Source organism: Heteronotia binoei, chromosome 5 (genome assembly GCF_032191835.1).
Source record: "Heteronotia binoei isolate CCM8104 ecotype False Entrance Well chromosome 5, APGP_CSIRO_Hbin_v1, whole genome shotgun sequence".
Classification (NCBI taxonomy): domain Eukaryota; kingdom Metazoa; phylum Chordata; class Lepidosauria; order Squamata; family Gekkonidae; genus Heteronotia; species Heteronotia binoei.
The window spans coordinates 138,624,726-138,646,274 of NC_083227.1; the positions used below are offsets into that span (position 1 = coordinate 138,624,726).

General features: G+C 39.6%; 1 protein-coding gene across 7 annotated transcripts in view; it reads right to left on the minus strand.

The window, feature by feature from the left end:
- The window catches only part of RAPGEF6 (Rap guanine nucleotide exchange factor 6), a 230,347-nt gene that overhangs the window by 100,184 nt on the left and 108,614 nt on the right, over positions 1-21,549 (minus strand). The window contains exon 1 of one of the 7 annotated variants that reach the window (XM_060240488.1): positions 9,504-10,557. The exons of the other annotated variants lie outside the window; for them this stretch is intronic. Within the exon in view, the coding sequence (XP_060096471.1) occupies positions 9,504-9,650 (147 nt within the window). The 5' untranslated portion in view covers positions 9,651-10,557. Of the gene's footprint in view, positions 1-9,503; positions 10,558-21,549 lie in introns of those variants that run through there. 7 annotated transcript variants of the gene reach the window in all.

The window sequence follows — 21,549 nt, forward strand, 5'->3', positions numbered from 1 at the left end:
CCACTTGCACCTGCTAGCATGGCCTTGGGTCAGCCATAGCTCTGGCAGAGGTTGTCCTTGAAAGGGCATCTGCTGTGAGAGCCCTCTCCAGCCCCACCCACCTCACAGGGTGTCTGTTGTGGGGGAGGAAGGTAAAGGAGATTGTGAGCCGCTCTGAGACTCTTTGGAGTGGAGGGCGGGATATAAACCCAATATTTTCTTCTTCATCATCATCAATGCCCTGCGGGACTTGATACAGTTCCACAGGGCATGTAAGGCATTCAGTTGAGAACAGTGAGGGCACTCGTCTGGCTGACACTCCCCCGCCCCAGATGGTAGCATAATTGGAAATTTAGATTGCCATCTGAGCAAACTTAACTGATATGTTACTGTAATTGTAATGTTTTAACCCATATAATATGTTGTTTTGCTTATTGTTGTACACTGCTCTAAGCCCTGTTTACAGAAAATGGGCAGTATAAAAATCAAATTTAATAAATATTAAAATCATACACAAAATAATAATTATAAGAAGAAAACATAATTATTTTAGGGTAAGACTTGTCTTAGCTTTTACTTTATGTTTTTTTCCCCCTAAAAAAAGCAAAAGCAAAATGAACTCTTTCATTTTTCAACAGTTTTCTGCCCTGACCTGAATAGCCCAGACAAGCCCAACCTCATCAGAGCTCAGAAGCTAAGCTGGGTTGACTCTGGCAAATATTTGGATGGGAGACCTCCTTGGAATACAAGGAGTCGTGAGGCAGATGCAGGCTTTATTCAGACACCTCTCTAAATATCCTCCAGGCCTCAGTAGAGGTTGACGTGACTTCCAGGTACAGACTTCCAGGTACAGACATACACACACAAATACCAAATTACAAAATAACAAAGTTTTCTGCACTGCATCCACAAGCATTTTTCTTGCCCTCTTTTTTCCCAAAAATGAAGCAGTGAAAACAAAACAAAAAAGCCACAAAAAAATCACAAAATGCATTCACAAAAACAAAAAAATACTGACTTTACTGACCAATTTTTCTTTTAAAAACTGACAAATTAATACAATGAAAAAACCTGACTTTTACTGATTTTACCAACTGTTTTCCACCCCTGGGATGGTATAGTATAGCCTGATCTCATCAGAACTTGGAAGCTAAGCAGAGTTGGTACTTGAATGGGAGACCATCAAGGAAAACATTGCGGAGGAAGGAAATAGCAAACCACCTCTACTTAATCAGTTGCTATAGATTGCTTGTGACTTGATGGCACTTTACACACACACACATGGTTTCCAAGGCAAGTGATTAAGCAAAGGTAGTTTGCTATTGCCTTTCTATGCAAAAAATTTTTTGTTCTCTCCCATCAAAATACCAACTCAGGTTATACTATACCATTCCACATCCCACCAGTATCACAGGTTAAAATAATTACCACCATGCAACCTAATGGGATACAATGGCAATGCTTTTTTATTCTAAGCATCACTGACAAATCTAAATAAAGGCCTTAAAGACCACTAGTTATTCTCCATTTTATAAATTCAACCTTTCAGCAAGCTCATTTCACCCACCTTCCAGTGTACATGCCAGTGTCTGTCTTTCAGAGCCTAAGTGTTGCAAAATTTCAAACAGGCAGGACAAGGTAGGAGTGCACGTTTGGTATAAACTGACCCCAAAAAAATACCCAATACATACTAATAAGGTATTTTCTCAGCCAGTTATTGAGTGGGCTGATGATTTGGCTATATGAAAATGGTCGCCTGAAAAATCCTGAAAATAATTAGACTTTTTCAGGGCCACTGAATAGCTGGTGTTTAAAAGAATTGCCTTCCCTTTAAACACCTTCCAAGTGAACTCGCTGCTTCAAAGTTCACTCATGGTGTGGCTTTTTGCAGGCAACACCACAAGTGAAATCCAAGCAGCGAGTTCTCCATTATAACCTATGGTAACCATTATAATCAAAGGTCCCCATAGGCTATAATGGAGAATTGTGCTGGAAGTATTTGGGGCTTGGGGGGGGGGCAGTGTTTGAGGTAGAGGCATCAAATTTGCAGCATAGCTGCTGGTGCATCTCCTCAAAAAAGTTTTTAAAAGATTGGACTGGGGGTCCAATTCTGTGAGCCCCAGAAGGTGCCCCATCCTCCATAGTTTTCAGTGGAGACAAGAAAGGGCATTTAGAGGGAATGTGGTCTTTTTAAATGCTTTCTCCAAGCCGCAAGTGAACTCTGAAGTGGCAGAACAAAGTTTGAGACCAGTTCCACCTTTAAGACCAACAAAGTCATTGATGGCTTGGAGAAGAGCTCTTATGTTCTTATTCAGTTGATGCGACCAGGTCTTAATAGCATGCAGGTCTAAAGGACTTTCTAACTTTTATATGTCCCACAGGATACATATATGAATGAAAAAGACATATGGGACAATATATGGTACAGCAGCCTTGCTGAAGCTAAGAAATTCTGTTCAGCACCTAGATAAATACCACTCTGGAACCCTGTGTAGATGACCTCGTGTTCCATCTTGATCATGCTTCACAAATAGGGCTTGAGAACTGCAAAGCAGTTTGCCAGTTTGTACAAAACAGCAAAATATGTTTTAAAACCAGGAAGCATGGGAGGGTATAACAGTATGCAGGAACCATCACTCATTTTAAAATATTATAAATGTAAACTTTATCATAGTTGCACTAAATTTAGTTTCCTTTTAAAACTAGAGTCTTTAAACAAAATGATATCTCCTTTAATAAACATTTTAAAATCCCACTGGATTCAGGAGGATTATTTTCAAAAGTTTTAAATCTATTTTATCTACTTTGAACACCCCATCTCATAGATGCATTCTTGTAGATGTAGGAATGATGTAGGAACAAATTATTCCATCATAGGACTGAAAGAAACCCAACTACTGCAAAGAGAAGTTTATGTAATGACTTCAATGAAGTTTTATCCTGTACAATCTAAATACAGAATCACAGAACTAAAAAAAGGGGGCTAAAGAGCATCCAGTCCAACCCCTGCACCATGCAGGATGAAAGTATCCCAGTCTCCACTTAAACACCTCAAAGGAGGGAGAACCCACAACATCCCTGGCCAAACAATTCCACCACTGAACTACCCTCATAGTTAAAAAGTTTTTCCTAATATCCCACTGATATCTCCCCACCAATAATCTGAACCCATGAGTCCTGTCTTCAACCACCAATTAAAACACCACCTCCCTCTCCTCTAAATGACAGCCCTTCAAATACTTGGAAAGAGTAATCCCCTCTCCCAACTTCCTTCTCTCCAGACTGAATATCCCCAATTTTTGGGACCTTAAGATTAGTCTCAAACCTCCAATCATCCTCGTTCTCCTCAGCATCCACTCTAAAGTTTCTATGCCCTTCCTATAAAAAGGCTTGCAGACTTGAGTGGTGATGAATATTTAGCAGAGTAAATGAAGTGCAGCAGAACAATGCAGCACAGACACGTCTGTGTTTAACTTCTAAGAAAAGGTTTACTTCAAAATAAGGGAAAGGATTACATGGAAAGAAAACAATTTAACTAACTCATCTTCCCAGTTCTGATCTACTCCATCTTGTTTCTTTGTTTCCTCATAAGAATAAAACCTCCCTCTTTTTTGTGGGAAGCATCTACTCTACACCTAATATGTTCTATGCTAAACTTACTACTATTAGTTTACAGAAACTTCAGCTTAACCCTTTCATGACTGAAGGGATGGTACTGGCAAAACCCAACAAATGGAAACAATACTCCAAATTATGTTGTGACTCACCCTGAAGCCATCTGAGGGAGAGGGCAGGATTTAAATAAATAAGGTCTGACCAATGAAGTATACATGGGTACTACCACATCTTGTGTCCTAGGCACTACGCCTCTGTTAATATACTCTAAGAAGGTTTTGTTTAAGTCTTGTGTCCTCCTTGCCACTAGGTAGATCAGAATTGGGGAGATTTCATAGATGAATACGTCAGGTAAGTATTTATTTAAAATATTCATATCCCACCTTATTTCTTTAGACTCAAGGCAACTAACAAAGTGACAATAACTTGAGAATGCACAAAAACAATGCAACAACCTACAAACAAGATAAAAACCCAACCAGAACAGCCAAAGCCATTTAGGCTTCATCAGATACCCTCTGTATTCAGGAAGGGTTTATTTCAGAGTATCCAGACACTTCTGAATGACTGTTGTACTTATATACACCTACATATCCAAATCTTACACACCACAGGCTTCTATGCTCTTTCTGAGCGAAGACTGAGATAAAACAGTGCCTTTTCACCCAATAGTGGACCTATAATATCCTTCACCTTCTATTTACTCCTCACATAACTGGAAAAAAATTCTATCCAGGCCAATCCTAGCTCATTCTGAGCTTTGGCCTTCCTAGCAAACATCCAACACTGTTTAGCAATGTATAAGATCTGTTCATTGGTAACTCATCCTTTCTTCCATTTCCTAAAAATAATCATTTTTTTCCCAACTCATTGTAGAGCTCTCTATTCATCCACATCACATTCTTGATCTCCTATCATGTTTCCATCTTGCTGGAACAGAAATAACTTGTGTCCAAAACAACTCATATTTTAAAAAAAAAACTATCCTTCACTTGTCCCCTTTCCTTCCAAGACTTTTTCCCATGGAATCTTTCCCATCATCTGTCTAAATTTATCAAAGTCAACTCTAATTAATCCATCCATTAATTTGGGGGTACATAGAGTGGCTCAGTAGTAGAGCATCTGCTTGGTAAGCAGAAGGTCCCAGATTCAATTCCTGTCATCTCCACTAAAAAAGGCAAATAGGTGTGAAAAACCTCAGCTTGAGACACTGGAGAGTCACTGCCAGTCTGAGTAGACAATACTGACTTCGATGGACCAAGGGTCTGATTCAGTATAAGGCAGATCCATATGTTCACCATATGTGTTTGGATTACAAACAATATCCACAAAAGAGAGAATTCTGATAACATAATTGTTTCCCCATAATGTGCCTACCACTCTCATCTCATTTACCAGGTCTTCCCTACGAGTTAAAATAGAATCTGAAATAGTCAATACCCTAGTCAGCTCTGCTACATTTTGAAAGAAGTAGTTATCCTGCAAACAGAAAAACTGCATGACCCTGGGCACTTGGCAGAATAAATCTCCCAACATACATCAGGAAAATTAAAACCGCCCATAGCCACTAGAGCATGCTGTTTGGATACATTTGGCCACTTGTCCTAAAAGAGAGTATCCTCCTCTTCAGCCTGATCAGGTGATCTGTAACAAACTGCAAGCACAATACCATTGGTCCATACATTCCTTATTTTCACTCAGACCCATCCATGGGACCAATATTTCCTTACAATCATACCCTTTCCGTATGTACAAAACCACCCCTTCTCCTTTCTGACTGTTGTGTTTTTTTTTTTTAAAAAAAAACAATTTGTACCCTTCCACTGCTACACTCCCATCACTAGAATAATCCCACCAAGTCTTCATAATGCCTACTAAATCATATACTTCTATCTGAATTAGAAATTCAAGCAACTCCTGCTTATTCCTCATACTTCGACCATTAGTAAACAAACACTGTAAACCATGCAGTCCCAAATCTGGCATGCCCCCATATCTCATTGTTTTGGACTCTCTAAAAAGCATTATTTATTTATTTATTTATTTATTTGGGATTTGTAACCCGCCCTTCCCACAAGTGGCTCAGGGCGGCTTCCAACAACTAGTCAACATAAATTTAACAATTTTAAATATAAAACAATTAAATAATTAACATTTAAACATTAAAACCAGTAACATTAATTATTGGCGCATTAATTACTTCAAATAGACTACTGTTCCTTTAGGTCTTTATAATGCACTAATACCAGTAAAGAGCAGACAGAATTTATGTCAAACAAAATTTCTCTGAAATCAAATTAAAATGAACACCTGTACTCAGAATACTATTATTCTCAGGGCTTTTTTTTGTAGCAGGAACTCCTTTGCATATTAGGCTACACTTCCCTGATGTAGCCAATATTCCAAGAGCTTACAGTATGCCCTCTAAGAAGAGCCCTGTAAGCTCTTGGAGGATTAGTTACATTAGGGGGATATGCAAAGGAGTTCCTGCTACAGAAAAAGCCCTGATTATTCTCATCAACATTTCTCAACATCCAATATCTCTGCCAGTCATATTAACATTAATATTGTATCTCTGTTAGATCTATACAATTCCAAAAAGATTAATCTTCCAAATAAGGAAAATGCCTAAGGAATTGAAATTAGGGATGGGAACGAACCAAACCACAAATCATGATTCATCCTAAAAATGGTCAATTCGTGGTTCATTCCAAACTGGTTTGTCCGATCTTGCCACATCCAAACACAAAATGAACTGGCTTTTTTACTTGGCATGTCGTTTGTTTCATTTTTTTTTTCAGACAGCCTGACACTGGCATGTGCACTTCTGGTCAGTTTCCATTTAAACTGACTAGAAGTGGCAGCTCTGTTCTCCTCAGCAGCCTGCACTTCCAGTCAGTTTTCACTGAAACTGACTAAACACTGCAGCTCTGCTGTCCCCTGCGGCTCTTAGTCAGTTTCACAGGAAACTGAACAGAAGCATAGAGGCTGGGAGAGCAGAGCTGCAGCTTTTAGTCAGTTTCCAAGCTTCCTGAGGGTAAAACCAATTGGAACCTTCAGGGCAGCTTCCCTTTCTTTCCCCAGCTCCTAGGAGGGCACCTGCTTTGGGGGACTGCAGTTCGGCCTCCCCAAAATCCAATTTGCCCCAAACCTGGAAAGCAGGAAGAGGCGAGTCTGCTGAAAAGTTTGCCATAAGTTTGCATCTCTAAAACCACTCAGGGAATATTCTACACCTTCCCAAACTGAATGAACCAACAAACCACAAATTGTTTCAGAAATTGAAACAAAATGAACCACCAATTTGAACAACCCAACGAACCACAAAATGAAACAAACCACCTTCGCATTCCATGCCCATCCCTGATTGACATGTATATATAATAGTAGGATATCAAACTCTGAAATAACACAGATTAGTTGTGTTGGCAGAACCATCTCTCAATCCACAATTCAACCTCAACTTTATTTAAATATTCAAGGGATGGAATTAGAGGGTAGAGCAAGTTATGACTAGGATGGAACATGGATTCTTTTCATTACTTCTATTCAATGATAAAGTGACTATGAAAAGAATACTAGGGCTCTTAACCCAGACATACAGAGTTGGATGACATACAGTATTCCCTAATAAAAACAAACCACAGATTTCCCAGAAAATATTCTGCAGATGGGTCACGCTAGAATACCTTGAAAGAAAAACGTACATTTTGTAGGATCTATATCTACTTCTGGTGCTCTTTCTTAAGATTGTTTATCAAGTAACAGATGGGAAAGGGGGGGTTGTTTGTTAATTTTGTTTTGTTTTTGTGATGGCCCCAGTCCTATGGAATGGCTTACCAGAATCAGCATGAAGGGCCTTTATGCTCTGAAATAAACCCTTCCTGAATACAGAGAATATCTGATGGAGCCTAAATGGCTTTGGCTGTTCTGGGTGGGTTTTTATCTTGTTTATAGGCTGTTATGGTTTTTTTGTGCATTCCCAGGTTATTGTCACTTTGTTAGCTGTCTTGAGTCTAAAGAAATAAGGTGAGATATGAATATTTTAAATAAATACTTACCTGACATATTCATCTATGAAACCTCCCCAATATTGGTCTACTAGTGGCAAGGAGGACACAAGACCTAAACAAAACCTTCCCCCAAAAATGTATCCCATCAATTTTGGTAACAGAGAAGGAAAGGCTTGTAAAATAGGGCAAAAAAGTTCGCCCATCCATTGTGAAACTGCAATGCATTGCCCTCACTTGTAGTTGGGCTCATAACATCATGACATAGCCAAGCATGAGCAGCCGGCATCACCATTATTAAAATGGTCCCAAGCACTGCAAGGGGGACAGTGAACAAGAGTGAACTGATATGGGAAAAAATATGGTTCTGAGGTCTTCACTTCCCAAGCCCACAAAAAGCAAGCATTTCTGCTAAACACAAAAATTAGGCACAACTATTTTTTGCAATAACAAACTAATGCAAACTGAAGATAACACTGTTATAATGCTGTTGGAATACACATGGTAGTGCCATGACAGCAAAACCTGAAACACCATCATCCAGCCTTAAAGGAACAACACTCCTTACATTAAGAATCACAGCAAATAAGGTGGGTGTGAGGGGGTGCATAAGCACAAATATGTACTGCCTTAAGACAGCACTGTTTCACAGGCAGGAATATTAGAAAAGTTGTCATGACATTACTTCATTTTCCTGGACAGGGAAATGCAGCAACACTATGCTGACTGCATGCCTTCTCTCTTCTTTCTGGGCTTAATTCAACATGGAAGGAAAGGGGAACACACACAAGCATGCAGATTAATATTAACAGCTGCCGTAGCACCAGTTTCTTTCCTATTTGAGTGAATGCTAAATTGTGACAACCATGGCAGGGGGGACTCAGCTATAAGGAATATATGATGGGTAATGGTGAGTATAGAGCATCTAGGCTGGTAAATGTACAAGGCAGGGTGGATACATAAATCCCTAAACCACTTAACTGTAAGACTGGTATAACATATAGTTTCAAACTTGTGTATTCAGACATTCAGAATATCTATCAAGATACAGATACTTTCAAATACAGAGGTGCTGATCACCTCAAACAGTTACCAACTTTAAAACACTTGCTGTCCTATTTCTTTCAAAGAGCAAGAATGAAGAGTGATGTCTGCAACCTTGTAGCACACAGAACATGTAAAAACAAGGAGAGAATTAAACAAATTACAAATACTATACAATGTATTTCTGCTTTTTCATCTTCAAGAATTGATACATTTTATGTGATACACATGCACACAAACCTCATTAAAACATCACCCTATATGCAAAAAAAAGGAAAATGCTGGATATGCTTTTTACATCAATCTCTGTACACCTGCTGCAACAACACAGTAGTTACATGTCAACTCTAACAACTGAAAAAGTTCAAGAACACTAATAATTATTAACATAATTAAATATGCATAACTGCAAGGAAAGTGTCAAAATTATGGGAAAAAAATGAATCAAACTTATGTTTCTTTAGGGGCAATTGCTTTGTCTTATAACTGTATTTTCTGCTAGAAGAAAAAGTCATCGACTGTTATTCTTTCCTTTAAAGAGCATCAAAAGGCTATTACTTCAAAAGCATGATCAACTCCAAATTGTATTCAGAATGACAGAAGTATAACTACTATGGCTTCAAATAGTCTTTCTAGTAGGCCAAGACCCTTGCAATATGAATACACAAATCAGATTTATGGATTTTTCTTGCATCAGACTACTAACATCAAACTACCAACAAAGTATAGAAGAGATTCAGCACTAAAAACACAGAAACAGTGAGGAAATTTTGAAAAGTTCCTAAGAAAGAAAGGCTAAGTTTTGTGGGTGGTTTTTTTTTAAAGCTTAAAAAAACCTATAGACAATTTTGTACTTACTTTAGAGGCCCATGGCTGCAGACAATTGGCGTAACAACGAACAAGAAAAGCCATTTCCTGGGTTGAAGGGGAAAGTTTCCACTCACACAAAAAAGCCACAGAAATGAAATTAAGTAAGATTCCCAGAAGATACTCTTTATAAACCATAAACCAAATGCAATGGATCTCGAGGCACAAGATTAGGCAGACTTTGTTTCACAGTGATAAATTATAGCTCCTTCTGCATTTTAGTGGCTTTCGGTGTTGAAATAATTACTGCAAAAATAGTCTAAGGAATGCATAACTGCACAGTGAAAAATTTCCGTGCTGCTTCTTGTTTAAATATGAATATTAGTAGGCTCCCCCAGGCAAAATTGGAGCCTGAAATAGCAGAACTATAGTAAATTCTAGAAAGAGTTATAAGTTAAATACAACAGTCTATGAAAAGAAGAATCCTGAAGTCCTGTAAATATTTTTTCCATTTCAAGGCACAGTCATAGCTGGTTAGTCTTCCGATGCCCTTGTCCACATCTCTACATTTTAAAATGCAAGTATAGTTTTGCAAAGATTCGTAAGTAGATCTTGTGCGACGGAAGAATCCCTCATATCAAAGTTTCTTCTTTATACTCCTGTTCACCATGACTGCCAGACTGTATCCATGCACAGTTGGTATCTTCAGGCTATAGATCTATATTCTAACAGGTTTGCACTACAGAACTGTTCAAAGCCTCTGCAATCAAAACCATTTTCCTCCCCCATCTTCCAATGCAGAATTTAAAATGCTGCAGTATAGCTTAGAATTCTAATGCATGAGCCAAATACGAGGTTAATCCAAACCAGCCTTATCAATTAAAACAAGTCTAATGCAACATCCACAGCAAGACTGAATGCTCGAGTCCTAATTCCTACTATCTTTGCTCGTTTCTCAGCAGCTCCCTCAGGAGAAGCTCTCATCGATTGGATGCTCCGCAGCAAGATGAAATATCTAATAAGGAGGAGAGAGAGTGGGAGGGGAATAGAGCTAAAAGGATGACATCACCTGTATAGAAAGCCTTTAGAAACTGCATTAGATCAATTGGCTACTGTATCTGCAGATGCAGCCAGTGCATCTTTATTGACCTAGTATAAACACACCTCTGTACAACAATTCAGCAAAACATAGTCTGTTACATTTCATATCACTCTGATGATCTGACAGCACACACAATTCCTTTGAGCAGTTTTTTTTAATCACTTAATCTTGAAATGTGTGCATCTGTTTGCATTTCCTTCTAAGCAGTATCAAGGACAAAGCATTTTTTTATCATTGTGTTCAAATTTAACACAAGCTTATCATTCATTATTTAGCTCCTATTCAGTTTTAGCAGACTTTGCATCACCACATGGTCTCATAATAAGGAGACTAACTCCCCCTTCAATACATAATGTGAAAGGAGCACAGAAACATAATTTCGCTCTCAAGGTAAGGAGACTATATTATATTTTTAATAATGTTGAAACAGAGAAAATACATTCTGGGGGAAAGTCTATAAATTACCAAAGCTTTGATGATGGGCAGGGCTTTTTTAATTAAAAAGGCCCAGCAGGAACTCATTTGCATACTAGGCCATGCTCCCTGACATCACCACTGTTTCACACAGGGCTTTTTTGGTAGAAAAAGCCCATAAGGAGTTCGTTTGCATATTAGGCCACACCCCATGACACCAAGCCAGCCAGAACTGCATTTCTGTGCGTTCCTGCTCAAAAAAAGCCCTGATGGTGGGAATATTTTACACTGCTCCCTGTTCTTATGATAGCCAAAGTCTAGAAAGCTGCCCTTTAAAACAAAGGACCCAAGAGAGGTGCTGAAGTCTGAGATCACAGATGTATTGTGGTTACAAAATGGTTATGTACCCCTCATGCAATCCATATTACTATTATTACTTTCAACCATAGCAAAGTTCCCTGTCTTCTTCAAATATAGTTACCTCCTCCATAACCACTAATGGTGACTGCAAATTTGTCATCTATTTGTCACTTACTCAAACACTAAGGTTATCTTTGGAGCCCCTCATTCAGGTGCTTCCATCATCTGAGGTTAGACGGGTGGCAACCTGAGAACACACCTTGTCAGTTATGATGCCAAAATTGTGGACTCCATTTGTTACCTTCTATCACTATTTCTGTTTTGTTGGTGTTTCCTCTGTTACTCTCTTTCCTGTTTATGTGTATGTGACTATGCGCATGTGTACTGGTGAGCTGTTTTCAGAAGTTTTCTATAGATGCATTTTAAATTTATCATAATCCAGAATGAATTTAAATTCCTATGGATTTCACTCTCAAAGCAAAGTGCTACAACTCTGGTCCCACTGCACAGTATTTTGTTTTCATATTCATCTACTTAGGTTTCGCACCACAATCAAGGATGTTTCAAAACAATCCTCAAGTTAAATAAACCACATAAAATCATGAAACAAGGTTGTCCTTTTAATTATAGTCCACATAAACTAGGCCAACACTGCCAAAGCAGGGCACTCATGACTGATCCACAGATTCACTTCCGTCACTGGGTGGAATGTGTCTTCCGAAAACAAATTTGTCATTTTGAAGGGGTAGCTGTGTTAGTCTAGTGCCACTGTAAAGCGTGCTAGAATAAATCTGGTTAGACTTTAAGGTATCAATAGACTTCTTATATATTGGTAAGAAAGAAAAAAAGCCAATGACTCAATTTGGTTAATGATGTCTGTAACTATACTTTTGCATATGATCCATGCTATGGTCACCTCAAGAATAGATCACTGTAACGCTCTCTACATGGGGCTACCCTTGACACTAACCCGGAGACTACAGCTAGTGCAGAACGCTGCGGTGCGGCTGTTAATGAGACTCCCTCGATGGGAGCACATTCAGCCGGTGCTGAAAGAGCTGCATTGGCTTCCTGTTGTGTTCCGAGTCCGTTTCAAGGTGTTGGTGTTGACCTTTAAAGCCCTTTATGGTCAGGGACCTGTCTATCTGCGGGACCGCCTTTCTCCGCATATTCCCCAGAGAGCACTGCGTTCAGGGACGAAAAATCTATTGTCCATCCCTGGACCAAAAGAAGCCAGGTTGCGTACGACACGAGCCAGGGCTTTCTTGGTGGCAGCACCAGAACTCTGGAACGCTCTCCCGGAGGCCATAAGGACCCTGCGGGATTTGTCTACATTCCACAGGGCCTGTAAGACCGAATTGTTCCGACAGGCCTTCGACATTTAACCGAGAGAGAGCTGCCACTGGACATCATATAGAGCACCATGCAGAGTACCGATGGTAACCATCGAACTTTCAGAACCGCTATACTGTATTGTATTAATACAGCACCATGAAATGTTTTAAATAATTTAAATATGTAATTATGTTTTATTGGTTTTTAATGGAAGTAATGTGATGTTGTGAGCCGCCCTGAGTCTGCTTGCGGAGAGGGCGGGATATAAGCTTAACATAATAAATAATAAATAAATATAAATAAACTACTATCAGTGCTTTATTCAAGAGCAAAGGCATCAAATGGAAACAACTTTCAACACACTAGTGTTACAGATAGATTGCTGTTTATATGTAAACAGCATTATTCACAGTATTTCCATTACTATGAGATAAATTTTAAGGCATATTTATCATTGCTTGGTAACACAAAGAGAAACTAATCAGCATTTAAACTAATCTTGTGTTTTTGTTCCAACAAAGGTGGCAGATGAGCAGTCCAATGATGCAGCTGTGCTCCACCTTTTTAAATGATTCATGTGACACTGCTCCAAAGCATGCAAGTACAAACTCCAAGCAGGGGGATTGTATTTCTAAAGGCCTTCTCTTCAATGAAAATCGGGTGATGCATACTTATTTTGAGTGAAGTGACTTGTTTTAATATGGTGCCATTTTTTAAAAAATCAGCAAAATTAGGCTTTTCCCCTTGCCTGCACAAACACAGACTGTTGTTCTGCTAAACTAAAGAGCTATAATCTCACAGCTGCCTTTTAGAATTGCTGCATTGTACGTGACATTATACTCTACACATTTTTTGCACATTTACCATATTTTACAACTACTGTAAACACAAGCTCAGTAATGGGTGGAGGGAATTCAGCTGCTCCTGGTTTTGCCTTTAAGTGAAGATGACATCATCCTTTTTCTTTTCCTACAAATCAGACTGCAGCTCCAGCAACACCCTGGGGAATGTATCCAAGACCTTCAATGCAAGCAGGCAAGCATGCCAGCCTACATGCAGGAGAAAAGACTGACCTGATTTCAAACTGGCACCCATTCAGAAAATAACTTAATGTGACGCAAGTTCCTTAAAAAATTATCTGCTGAAGACAAGGCTCAAAATACTGCTAGAACAGAGGGAAATACATTTGACAGTTATCGCCATCAAAGTTTGATTATAAGGCTAACACAATCAAGCTGATCAAAAGATACATTTCATTTTTAAAGACTATAAATGACAGCATATGTTTTGTTTGCATTAAATATCACATTCAATAATCTAAAGAGAAGAGGAGGGAAAAACAGGGTTTGGTGGATTGGGTGAAAGAAATGGAATTTCAACAAGACTAAGCTGGTATCTTTTAAAATGAAGACTTGTGCTATTTTGTTAAGGGAGTTATTTTATATGAAGAATTATACCAATACATGTGATTGTTGCCACTGAAGAACTCCTAGCTCATTCCAAGGGCAGCCCCGGAAATGCCATTTGCCCCAATTCTTCAGTAACACATTGAAGACAACCATTTGATCAAGTGTTCCGATGTCCTCTACTTGGAAAATGAAGGAAGTGGGAAGAAAAATGCCAATATAATAACTAGCAAGTTGCTTCTGCTTCTATAAACCTCTGCACTCAGGAATGTGTTCAAGAAACCGAAAATACCTGGTGACTGGAAAGCAATACGCCATTCCAAAAGTGATGTAAAAATTATTTATATCCTTAAAAGTATAGTCTACTATCATTTAAGTGGGAAAGGGCATGAAGAGGTTAATACAACACACACAAGTGCTTGAAATGAATTCCAAAACAAAAAGGATTAATGATGAAGATTATTGGCAAATGAAGCAGAATCTGACAGTATCTCCATGTTGCACTAGCAAGCCTTATTTGATTTAGTGGGGAGAGAGAGGGGGGGGGGAGAGAGAAACCTTATTAAAATTAAATATAGTCCATGAATTATTGTATTTTCAATTACATTCATCATACTTTCGGTTCTAAATTTCTGTTCTGAGCATTTTTGCTACTACAGAGACAAAAGTATTGGGGGAAATCCCTATTAACTGTTTTCATTTCCTCCTTCATGGTTACATTATGTTTTAACACAGGCTGTTTAATGTATACTAGTTTCCAATGCATCTAAAACCATGCTATCATGCTATAGAAAAATTCTAAGGCCCCCCCCTCCCCAAAAGAAGAACACAAAGATTCTACAGCAATATGAAAATGTGAGCCATCCTAAGGGAGAAAGGAAAGGGGGGGAGAGAAAGAGAGAGAGAGAGGGAGGAGGGAAGGAAGGAGGGGAAGTGTAAGAGAGAGGCTGTCACTAGAACTAAAATGATGTAAGCTTCTAAAATTAGAATCAGCTATACAGAGGGAACAATAAAAAGGCACCACAGATTCAATTTCCTTTATAGCTGTTGTAGCCACTTTTTTCTCAGATAATATGCTATATATGAAAGGTCATCTGCCATTTAAAACATTTGACATTTCTAATTTGAAATGTATATTAACTGTTTCATTAATTACAGATCCATGGCTATTTCATGTGTTAACTGGATCCATGCATAGCATGCTCAGAGCAAAAACCATCTCTCACTCTGCAACAACAGAACATATATTGATATCCTGGCTTTCAATGAAAGTCACACTTCCTTTAATTCATAGGCATATCAAAATTAAAAATTATTCAGACCTAATTTGGAATATCCTCCTTAACAGAAAGAGAAATATTGCATATGACAGTGTTAGTAAAAATATGCATGTTATTCAGGAGGGGTAGACAAGGAGAGGTTTCTACATGCACCTGCCATCACATTTCATAATAGTTTCTTTGGATAGAGCACACAGGCTTAAAACACTCATAAATTCACTTCCAACACACTCAACTTTTTTGCCTCGGTTTAGACACTGGAGCTCAAGTGAGTCCAAGGACTAATGCACACATTACTTTTCTCATACATAGGCAACCACTGCCTCCTCAAAGTGTCTGCAATAATGCATTTATCACTGTACCCCCATGTTTGGTATAGACAGTTTGTGCTGTGCTACTGCTCCATTTCTGGAGGTTCCAACCAATGCGGAAGATAGCCACATGATGCATGTTACTCTGCTAGAATGGAGAACACACCATGCTTTTAGAAATCCTTGGAATTTCTGCAGGTAAGGCAGCCAAATGGCAATCATTGAGAGCAATCCAAATAGTACTGAGTCATATTGATGCAGTTTTTCATGAAATGTATACAGGAATCTCAACATAATCACAGAATTCTGTGACAGCAAATATTTTCTTTCATACAAATGCAGTGGATGGTGATGGCCCTCTTCATCTGGTGTTCCATGTACCAATTAGAGTCACAGAGAGACAAGAACTGAAGGACATGCCCATTAGATACAAGTTGCCATATAACACTGGATCGGTGCAGCCCTACACAAAAGTTATACCTTTCTTTTTCCATTGAATGGGCTTAGAGAAGGTAGGGTTGTCAGCTCTGGGTTGGGAAATATCTGAGGGTAGAGCCTGAGAAGGACAGGGACCTCAGCAGGACATAATGCCATAGAAACCATCCTCCAAAGCATCCATTTTCTCCAAAGAAACTGATCTTGGTCAACTGTAATAGCAGGAGATCTCCCAGAGATTGGCAACCATATCAGAAGGGTATAATTCTACTTGAGATTGCACTTAAATTAAAAGTCTGCATTAAATCTTTTGATCATGTGGAGCAGTGTGCAACCTATCATTCTTGAAGTGAATCTGCTGTCAAAACAGGACTTCCCACCATCCCACTCCTACTGCAGCCTATCAAGTCCCATCAAATTCTGCTCCTGAAGGGTAAACAAACCCTCTAAAAGTTTAGGGAGGACTGAGGAGAGTAAAGATCTAAAGTGGGAGGAGAAATCACCAGAAACTGCTCTTACCTCTTCTGCCAACAACAGTTTTATTTTGTCAATTGTAATTGCATATGTGATGGATTAGGTTTTATCTGTACCTAAAGACTGACCAATTAGTGAAAAGCCTCTCAAAAAACTGCAGTTAAGGAGAGTCAAAGACTTCAGTTAGGGAGTAGAGGATGAGTCTGGCTGAGTGAGTTGTGAGGAAGATCAGCTTAAAGCTGACTGAAAAAGAGAAACGGTTCCATTGATGAAAAACTTTGTAAATTCTACCTGACTTTCTTCAGTGTTAAATTCAAACCATAAATAAAAGTTAACTCCTTGTTTTTTAATCCTGCGGGTTCTTCTCTTTTTACCACAAACAGAATTCAAAAGTAAAAGATCAACAATTAAACACTAAGTCCTCACACTGAATATGTCAAAGGAGCATGTATTTTAGTTGAAGTAAACATGAGTCTTAGGGTAATTAATTTTCTAACACAGAGAAGGAAACAGCCATGTACTTCTGGAAGATTTAAAAGAAAGTTTTCCAGGAATTTAGCACATGGGGTTATAAATCAACAAATGTGTTGAAGTAGTTCATCCACTTAAATGTACAATTTTAGTTTCATCAGTGGAAATATAAGGAAAAAACAACTGAAAAAACAACTTCCAAAATACAAACAACTCAATATTTTATTCCTGTGTAACAATTGAGGGAAACAGCAAGCACAATCCTAAACATTGCTACTAAGAAAGAACATAAGAAGAATCCTACTGGATCAGATCAGAAGTCCATCTAGTCCAGCAACCTGTCTCACATATTGGTCAATCAGTTATCCTGGAAGACCATCAGTATTGGACCAATCAGAGTCTTCTCCTGATGTTGTCTCATAGCACTGGCATTCAGAAGTTGACCACCTATGAATGGGGAGGTTTTCTTTAATCCCCAATTTAAAACTCTTTATGCTTGTGGCCATCACTACATCCTCTGGCAGCAAATTTCCCATTTTAATCACTCCTGATTAAAATGTGAAAACTGCTGCCAGAGGATGTAGTGGTGGCTACAAGCATAAATAGTTTTAAAAGGGGATCAGACAGATTCACATAAAGAAGTATTTCCTTTAGTCCATCCTGAATCTACTGCTAATCACCTTCACCGGATGCCCTTAAGCATTTTGGGAGAGGGGAAAAAAGCTCTCTGTCCACTCGCTCTGTTCCATCCATAATTTTATAAACCTCTATGTCCCCATCCTCCTCATCATCTCTTTTCTAAACCAAAAAGCTCCAGACTCCTCAGCCTTTGCTCATAGGAAAGATGCTCCAACCCCCTAATAATTTTGGTTGCACTTTTTTGTACTGCTAGTCAATAATTCGTGACTTTTACCAAGCAGGACCAGAGCCCCATAGAGTAGTTCCAACAGAAACGGCAAACAGTGTTCCAAAATGAAACTCCCTGTACTAAGTATTGGTTCTGTGAAATTATGAAAGTTATGACTACACTAAGAAATAGTTAAGATGAATAACAGCATGAAATATCAACAATAAAAGGTTATACTCTGAATGCCATGGAAGAACAGTTACTTGGGAAGATGTTAAGGAAATGATTTGTAAACGGAGAGCCAATCAGCATTAGCTGCCCACTGCTGACAGTGCTGAATCTACTCTGTGCTGATTTCAAAGATGACTTACAGGGCATGAACTGGAGACCTCATACATGCTAAGCCAGACACTCAGTATGTTACTTCTCAGTATGTTACAGTCTTCCCTGCTCTGGTATACTGGGCTGGTTTCCACATCAGGTCCAGTGATGGATTCCAGAAGTCTAATGATATTTCAAAAGAGAGCCAGTTTGGTGTAGTGGTTAAGTGTGCGGACTCTTATCTGGGAGAACCAGGTTTGATTCCCCACTCCTCCACTTGCACCTGCTGGAATGGCCTTGGGTCAGCCATAGCTCTGGCAGAGGTTGTCCTTGAAAGGGCAGCTGCTGTGAGAGCCCTCTCCAGCCCCACCCACCTCACAGGGTGTCTGTTGTGGGGGAGGAAGGTAAAGGAGATTGTGAGCCGCTCTGAGACTCTTCGGAGTGGAGGGCGGGATATAAATCCAATATCTTCATCTTCTTCTTCTTCTTCAAAAGCCTCACGTGCTCCTCTGGGGATGTGCTTAGAGAAATGCCTTCTAGTATGAAGCGCAAGTTCTTTTCTTGCCTTTTCCTTGCTCCTAATAGTCTAATGCATTGTCTTATTCCCATCTTCTCCTTGGGCAGGATTTAAATCTAACCTGTCCAGTTTTTGGTTTTTTGTGCTTTCCCCCACTAGGCTATTGGGAAGATGGCAGGACTTCCTTCTAAGATCTCCTTTGCATGCTCTCATACTGTTCTAATGCATGCATTCCGCCTTGCCTTGTAAAAGGCACATACTAGGAAATCTGATGTGGAAGAGGCTGTGGCCTTTCCCTTATATTGGGGATCCCCAACATGGCAGCCACAGACTCCATGACACCCATAGGTGCTTCCCCAGGCATCCACCAAGAAAGTAGGTGTGGCTATTTTGGATGAATCAGCTGTCTTCATACAAATATAAGGACTTTTCACTAGGATCCTCCTGTCTGCTCTGAAGGAATCAGGATCCTTTAAAAGGAGTCGATCAATTGTGAGGTGATGAGGGCTAGGGATAACCAGAGCAGTGGAGCACCCCTAGTTGCCTTCTGTGTTTTATCCTCCCTTTCCCTGTTGGACATCTTCTGTATGTGATACCTGCCTTCAGGTTTCTTCCGTGTGTGTATTTCCCAACCCCCTTTCTCTTGTTTGTATATAGGTATGCCTGGCTTTGTTTTGTAGTAGTGCCCACAACCCTGCCTCAAAATTCCAAGCTCAAGAAGGTGGGGGATGTCTGTCTTATGTGCAAGAGGTTTCCCCAACCAAGTGAGCTGTGGAGGTGCCTGGGTGAAACAGGCTATGACTACTTCCTTGTGTGCCAGCTTATCAGTAGGAAATATAATTGCAGAGGGGATTTGAACCTGTGAAGCTTCCAGGAGTGTGGTAGGAGTATACACCAGACATGCCATAGTCCATCCCACAATGGAAGATAGTGCTTTATGTGTTTCTTCCCTTGCTGTGCTCCATTTGTGGCATTAAGAGGACATTACTTGCCTTTGTTGGGTTTTTTAGAGGGCTTGTTTACTTTGTTTGTTGTTGTTTTTCTATATTGGCTGACATTAGCGTGTCATCAACATGCTGCTCCATGATTGGTAGTATTAGCAAAAGACACTGATGGATGTGGACATTTTCTTCATTCTCCTTCCCCAAGCAGTTCTTTCTGATCCTAGTCATGTTGATTTCCAGAGCTATATGACCCATGTGGGCACACACAGGAGCATATTAAGCTGCCTTACAATGACTCCGTTCATTACTCATTTGACCAAGGTCAATATTGCTTTGTCTGACTGGCAGGAGCGCTCCACAGTTTCCAGCAGAGGCCCTTCACGTAACCAATTACTTTTAACTGGTGATGCCAAAACTGAATCTGGAATCTTCTATATGCAAAACAGAGGATCTATCACTGTGCCATACCCCTCCCTGAGAGACTATGGACCAAAGGGCCATACTAAGGAGAAAGAAGCAGGTGATTTCATTCACACCCTTCCATAATGCAGCCTCCCAAGCCACAAAGGCCTTACAACCCCAATAATCCAGTTTCCCAAGGACTGGTGGTGGTAGGGGAAGATCCACAAATTACTGGATCCAAGTCTTTGCATGTATGTCGTTTGTTTTAAATTAAAGGGCCCCTTAATATTGCATTTGCATTACTTAAAACTCTTATGGTACTTTAGTTTTTGGAAACTGTTCTATAAATGTACATTTACAGTATGCACACTCTACTATGCCATTACTATTTCAGGCTTTTAATTTGTACTTGAGCTATATACTGCACATGGGATATAAATCTTTAGAACAAACTAATATCCACTGAGATTACCTTGATAGATATCTCAAATCTTTTAAGATCTAGAAATTTGCTTTTGATGTAAAAGTAAAGCAGAAGGTTTCAAAAGTCTGTTGGGTGGCCAGGATACTGCAAGATAGCCATACAATAAATATTTAGTCCCTACCAATCACAAAAGCTAAACATGTGGGGGGAGGGTAATTATTTAAATTTCAAAGGATAGCCATGTTAGTCTGCAGTACAACAGCTAGATTTGAGTCCAGTAGCATCCTAGAGACCAACACAATTTTCAGAACATAAGCTTTCAAAAATCAACGCTCCCTTAGTCAGTATCTCCCTTCATCAGAGGCCCTAAAGAGGTCTGGCTAATTTCAACGAGGTCCAGGACTTTTTCAGTCCTGGACCTGACTTGGTGGAACACTCTGCCAGAAGGCCTCAGGGCCTTGCGGGATCTTTTACAGTTCCGCAGAGCCTGTAAAGCAGAGATATTCCACCAAGCCTTTGCTTAAGGACAGCGACGGTTGCCATGCTGGCACCTTCTTCTTCCCACCTCCGCTGGGGGGGAATCCCCCCACCTCCAATGTAATCTCTGGGAACTGAATAACAGCACTTTAAATGAAACACAATCAGGGTTTATAATTTCTTTTTAATGTAACAGGTTTTACTGATTTAAACGTATGTATTCTACATACATCGCCCAAAGCCTGGATGGGGCGATTGGGTGGTATCACTCAGGTATTCTGCAAGGAAGTTCCAGACATAACAGGGATAAGCCTACCTTGGCCTGGACTCAAGGGGCCTCATGCACACACTTCCAGACCCTCATAGTAACCAATCCTCTTGGCCACGGACCAATGTTCCCTCTAAGCTGCAGAGTCTTGTGAGCAAAAACTCTACTTTGTGAGCTACTGGCATTAAAGTTGTGAGCTACTGCATAAATTATTGCACTCTGGGGTCATTTTTCCTGAGCTAAGACAAAAATGTGCTAGCTGGAGGCTAAAAATATGTGAGCTAGCTCATGCTAACTCAGCTTAGAGGG